This window comes from Oryzias melastigma, unplaced genomic scaffold (genome assembly GCF_002922805.2).
Source record: "Oryzias melastigma strain HK-1 unplaced genomic scaffold, ASM292280v2 sc00216, whole genome shotgun sequence".
NCBI classification, from domain to species: Eukaryota; Metazoa; Chordata; class Actinopteri; order Beloniformes; family Adrianichthyidae; genus Oryzias; species Oryzias melastigma.
Window position 1 is genome coordinate 45,490 of NW_023416882.1, and position 6,302 is coordinate 51,791.

The 6,302-nt window shown below is 43.7% G+C and overlaps 1 protein-coding gene across 1 annotated transcript; it reads right to left on the reverse strand.

Annotated features, from left to right (window-relative positions):
- Positions 1–6,236, reverse strand: LOC112140823 (receptor-type tyrosine-protein phosphatase mu; the record flags this gene model as incomplete). Its single annotated transcript, XM_024263833.1, is given in 7 exon segments — positions 1–753; positions 864–999; positions 2,486–2,649; positions 4,208–4,333; positions 4,501–4,632; positions 5,836–6,009; positions 6,087–6,236. Coding segments are annotated over 7 exon segments (936 nt in total), but the record flags the coding sequence as incomplete, so codon positions are not given.
- Positions 6,237–6,302: the final 66 nt, after the last annotated feature.

The window sequence follows — 6,302 nt, forward strand, 5'->3', positions numbered from 1 at the left end:
CCCCCAGCATGTAAAACAGGTGAAAATAAGCTTCTGATGTCTGCAGCAGAGGTTAAAACCTTTTGTTGTTGCCCTGGAAACACAGCAGTGTTTCATGGCCTGTAAAGGTCTCTGGTGAGGATCACAGCAATGCTTCTTGATGGAACAGCACAGCAGCTGAGCTTGTCTGGTTGCCATGGCAAAGAGCAGGTGGTGTTCCTCTCAGCCCTCAGCTGCCCTCCTTATTGTGGTCCCAAGCACAGACGCACCATCAGGGAGGACACTTCGTCCAGGAGGAGAGACGCAGGTCTCTGGATTTCAGCAGATCAGCTGGAACTTCCAGGAAAACCTTTCTCAACGTCAGATCCTTAGTTTGGCTTTTCAATCAAAGCCTAAAAATCTGCATCCAGAGCAGGTTGATGAACTTCAAGGAGACGTTTCCTTTGAGTCATGAAGCAGACGGTTTGCTGATGGAGCTGATGGATGGAGCTGGGGGGCCTCAGGGGCCAACTAATACTCTGATCACATTGTCTTTAATCCCAGCTCAGTCCAACATCTCAGATAGAACTAGTCAAGACAACAACACACATAAAAAACCAAAGTGAAAAGTGTGAGTCTGTTGGTGTGTTCATGCGCACACGCTCCTCCTCTTTCCACTGATCAGTGAACCTGCTCCTCAGCAGGAGGAGAGGGAGGAGATGGATGAACATGTCCGTGTGACTAAGAAGGGTTCAGATACTCCAGGGCCACTTCATAGCAGAACTTGTACTGTTCCTGCAGAAACACACAACACATGCCCATCAGACGTCTTAAGTCACCAACAAAAAGAGTGAAATAAACTAAACAAAATCATCACAATCAATACAACAGGTGTGTTTGTGTACCAGCAGGTCCACCATGTTAGGTTTGTTGTTCCGGAGTGTCTTCACAGCGTGAAACAAATCCACACACCGCTGCTGCCGCAGCATCTCACACACAATGGTGACGCTGCAGAACACACCACTGCGACCCCCGCCGTTCCTGAGGGAGGGGGTGAAAGAAGAGACTGATGAGGGACAATTCCATACTCTTACCACTAGGTGGAGACAAAACCCCACCAATGCTACACAGAGAAGGGGGTCCAGCTGTGGAGGATGAGGTCAGGTAGGGGGTCAACTCACACATACAATATTCAAACAATTATACAAGTTCAGGGCTGCACTGGTTCAGATTTATTAAGAACTTTTAAATGACCTTTCTTGCACAAATTCAATCTGAAATGAGAAAAACATGTAAAAACAATCAAACAAAAACCACAACAATCCTCAAGAAAATCTTCTTCTAGAGCTTCCAAAGTAATTTCTAATGAAGGTCTCTTCCCATGGCCAGCAACAGACAAAACAATAATAACGTTAATAATTACAATCATTTGAAATATCTGTAGCAGTGAGAAAAACACACAACAATGAAGCTTGTGTTAAAGCTCAGTTTGTTTCTTCGTGATGCACAGTAGTTGATTCCTAAAAACTGGAACTGACAAAGCCTATAGGACAGCTTTTTTTAAATAATAAATACAATAAATAAATACAAAGAAAATCTGTTGCATTTATTCTCCAAACTTCCCATTACAGCTTCTCTGGAATAGTTTTTGAATGAACACATTTTCTGAAGGCCAAGAACAAACAAAACGTATTTTTAAAAAGAAAAATGAAAATGTTGTGTGGCAGCAATCAAACAGAGAGTTTGGTGAAGCTCAGCTAGCTGCTCTGCTGATGGTCACGTCTGACATATAGGTGCTCATCTGGGATGCAAAGTCCATTGTTCTGCATCGGGCTGAGCTGAGGAAATCCTCAGGATTAAATGTTGATGATCATCTTCAGTAAGGACTTGGGCTTGTGGACTTCTATGTTCAAACACATTCCAGTGCATTGTGGGAATTCGTAGTGATCAGATATTATCATGCAGGCCAAAGATGGTTGTTTTCTGGACCTGGAGGTTAACAGGCGTATTCTAGGTGCTTCTGTGTGTTTTTGACTCTGTGGTAGTGAGAACTGCGTGGGGTGAAGGTCATGTTTTCACTGGATTGTTCACTGGATGATCTGGAAGATGTTTCTCTGAATGTGTTCTTCAGTTCTATCAGCTGATGGAGAAATCCCATCATTCATGCTCTGCTTCAGAGGTGTGGCTCTGATAGAACTAGATGTCATGTCAGCTGGTAACTGTGAATGGAGTCATTTGATTTGTCCATTCGGACAAAGATGTCTTGTCTTGTGTGCGAGTATATCAACCTAAACATATTTTCCTAGATCTGTGTGTGTCTTTGAATCTGTATATTTGTGTGTATCTGTATATGTACCAGTGTGTATGTGTGTTTGTATAAGCGGAGGTGCATCTGTGTCTGAGTGTCTGTTTGTACTATCTGTATGTGAGTGTAAATGTATGTGTGGGCATCTCTTCCATTGTGTATATCTATCTGAATGTGTATTTGTTCCCCATGAGTTTGTGTGTTTTCAGAGAGTGTTCTTACAAGCAGTGGACCACGGTGCGGCCCTCCCCGCCGTCATACTCCTCCTGCCATTTGTCCACCTGGTGGATGAGCTTGAGGAAGGAGCGCTTGGACACGGGCGTGTCCCGGTACATGGGCCAGCCCAGGAACTGGAACTGCTGCACCATGCGGTACCCGTCCTGCGGCTGCATGACACAGTTCCACAAACGATTGTTTTAACAGTTGACTATTCACAGATTACTCGATTAATTGGTTCATATTAAATGTGAATGTAAAGTACACATCTTAACCGTGATCAGCTTTAAACTAACTAAAAGTAAAGACAATTATGATGATAGTTTATTAAACCTTTAATGAATCGTGCAGCTTCTGTCCTTCATTAGTTTATAAGATTAAAACAAGATGAACCCTTTAATACTGGAGCTCCAGTGTCTCTGTTCTTTGATTTACTGTAACTTTTCCCTGAGCCGCTTTTCTCCTTCAGAATCTGCTGGAATTATCGTGTTAACAGTTGAAAAGTAACTAACTGTATATGAAATATTTTGTGTTTAAGCGTCACCGGTGATGCCTCAGGTGTTAAAGGGTTAAATCAGATAAGGTCGGCATCTGAAACAAGGAACTATTTTTACTCAAGATAAAGTTTTGGTCTCGCTGACTCAAATATAAAAAAGTATATTTTTTGGTGCTGAACGCTCACAACTTTGTTAAGCTTTACTACACTCTGACTCCATAAAATATTAAGTAACGACTGTCGACTATTAAATTATTTTTCATTTCATTTCATTTACTGATTTATAAAGCACCTTCCACCACCAGTCAAGGAGGCCCAAGGTGCTGTACACAAGGAAAACAAAAACCGAGCACTGTGCAATCGTAAAACATAAAAAAGAATAAAAGACATAAAACCAAGTAACACAAATTAAAAACAATGATAAAATCAATAAAACAATTTTAAAACAGAGATAAAACCACCATAAAATAGAATAAAAGGCTAGGCTGATGCTAAAAGGCTGTAGTGGAGGAACAATTCTTTTTTAAAACACTCCAAAAGCGTGATCTCTCCAATAGCTGGTGGCAACTGATTCCACAGTTTGGGAGCCAACACAGAAAAAGCACGGTCCCCCCTGAACTTACGTTTGGTTCTGGGAACCAGTAGCATGCACTGGTCTGTGGAGCGTAAGGACTTAGTGGGGGAGTATTTTAAAACCAGACTGGAGAGGTAAGGAGGTGCCGTCCCTGCCAGTGACTTAAAAGTAAAAACAAGAATTTTGATAAAAATCAAGTATTGCACTGGGATTAGTCGTCAACTATTTTAATAGTCCATTTAATAATCATCGATAAGTTGAAAAACCAGCTCAGTGGCCTTGTGGTAGAGTGTCCGCCCTGAGATTGGAAGGTCATGGCTTCAAATCCCGGCCGAGTCAGACCAAAGACTCTAAAAATGGGACCCAGTGCCTCCCTGCTTGGCACTCAGCACTGAGGAGTTGGACTGGGGGATTAAACCACCAAATGATTCCCGAGCACAGCTGTGTCTGCAGATCACCGCTCCCCCAGGGGAGGGGTCAAGTGCGGAGAACAAATTTCACACACTTAGGTGCGTGACAAATAGTGGGACTTTTAACCGTAGCAGCCCTAAAACAGACTGTGAAGAAAACAGTGATGTTTGCTGAGGAGCCTCAGAGCTAACCTGGACAAACTCAACACCTGAAACCATCCTGACCGTCTGTGCCGGAGGAAACTCACCCGCGCTGTGTTGTAGATCCTGAAGATCCGACTGATGACATCTTCCTCCAGATCTGCAGACACAAACTCCACCTGCAGCGACCCCAGACGATGGAGGCCGTTCTCCGGCCAGTACTGAGGACACAGCTGACAGACAGGCGGCAGACATCAGCTCTTTTTTCTATAATCAGATTCTTCTCTCACAGCTGCAGAGTGTGGCTGTCTTAGTGTATATATTTAAGCATGTGTCTGTGTGTGAATGTGTGCATGTCTGTGTCTCAGATTGTGCGTGTCAGAGTTGGTGTGTGAAGCACCTGGGCCGGGTCCACGTCGTTCAGCATGACAATGGACGTGCAGTGGTAGTCCATAACCAGACGCCAGAAATCTTTGACCGTGTTTGGCAATGGATGCTGGGTAACGATGAAGGCAGAAGGCTGCTTGTAGCTCTGCAGTGACACACACGAGGTTATTGTTACCAGTCAGGTAACTGTGTGTGTTACAACCAATGAATCCAATTGAATTTACACATACAGTGTTCACTGGATGGAAACACTGAGTCTGAACTATTTGAAAGTAGGATCTTTCTATACCAATGCTTTATGGAAGTCGGTGTGTGGATTGAGGGAGGAGCTGTCTTTGGTAAGCAGCTCAGGAACATGATGTCACAGGATGAGCTGCTCTATACTGGACACATTCATGAATGGGAATTGAATCAAAGAATGGATGAATCCTGAACACTGCTGGGTGTCATAACACAGATGATTCATTTGCAAGAAAAATGACGAGAGCTCATTGGAACTGGCTGGACTTCTGCATGAATTGAGCAGAGAATGGGTTCTGATGGTTATCTAAATCTCAACAGTAGAAAAACACGACCCACCTAAAATAATATCAGACAAAATGCATGCTTTCATGCATTTTTTCAACACAAAAAGTAAAGATTCCCAGTTCAGGGGGAAAGATAAGTGAACCATGTACAGATGATTAGTCCTGGCTCTGATTTGAGCCCAGTGTGATCTAAACCCTAAATCAAGCTACACTCTTTAACATGAGTTCAAATGTAAATGTTTAGGGGTCAGACACACTGATGATCTCCTGTCTAGGACTGTCAGTCTTCTCCCACACAAATTCTGGTTAGAGTTCTTTTGCAAATTAGTTGCAAAAAGAAATGTAAAGTGCAATCTAAAAATGAGGATGTTTTTGTAAAACCTTTCGATCTTCTGCCGTGTGAATGTCAGACATGTCACACTTCCACACATGGGGTAGAATGACAGATTTTAGCTGCTAGGTAAACATTCATTCAGCAGCAAAGACACAGCAGGTCACAGGTTCCTGTGACTGAATTTGTCAGAGGAACAACTTTAGGCTTCATCTTTCAGGTTGTGAACTCATCTTGAAAGGATTGCATCATTATTTTTAGGATAATTCCAATTGTTTAAAGTTCAATCCCACTTACTCTCCTGTCCATATGGCAAGATCATATTGTTTGACAACTTTAGAGCATACCCTGTCAAAATCAGTAAAAAGCAACAGTCTCATGTCAAATACTGACATTACCAGGAACAAAGGGAACGGATCCTTAAGAGGCTGTGTTCAGACTGTTTCTTCAGCCTTGACTCAGCCTGCTGGGGCAAAGGGCTGTTACGTACATCCATGAGGGCGGCATTGATGTAGTTGGAGCTCTCTCCATCAATAGTGATGAGGAACGGCAGGCAGCGGTCTGGGGGCAGCACGTCCATGCAGCGGTTCTTCTCGTGGTTTCGAGGCAGCAAGGCAATGCTACAATCCTCCACCCGCAGTGTGGGCGTGACCATGTTCAGAGTCTGAGCACAAAGAGATTCACACCCGTCAAACCACGCCCACCTCATTGTGCTCATCACAAGTACAGTCAGTGCATTACCCGGAACTCTTCCTTGATCTGGCAGGAGTTGGTCTGAGGATCCAGGCGGTTCATCTCGTAGTAAACAGAATGCAGCTGATTGGCTGGAATAGCTGTGTCCCCACACAGACACGCCTCCAGGATGGCGTCGTGGATGAAGATGTACTGCTCCTGCAGACAGAAAGCGGGGTCACATGGCGCTCTCCACCTCCTCCAGGTTGAAGTGACAGGAAGTGA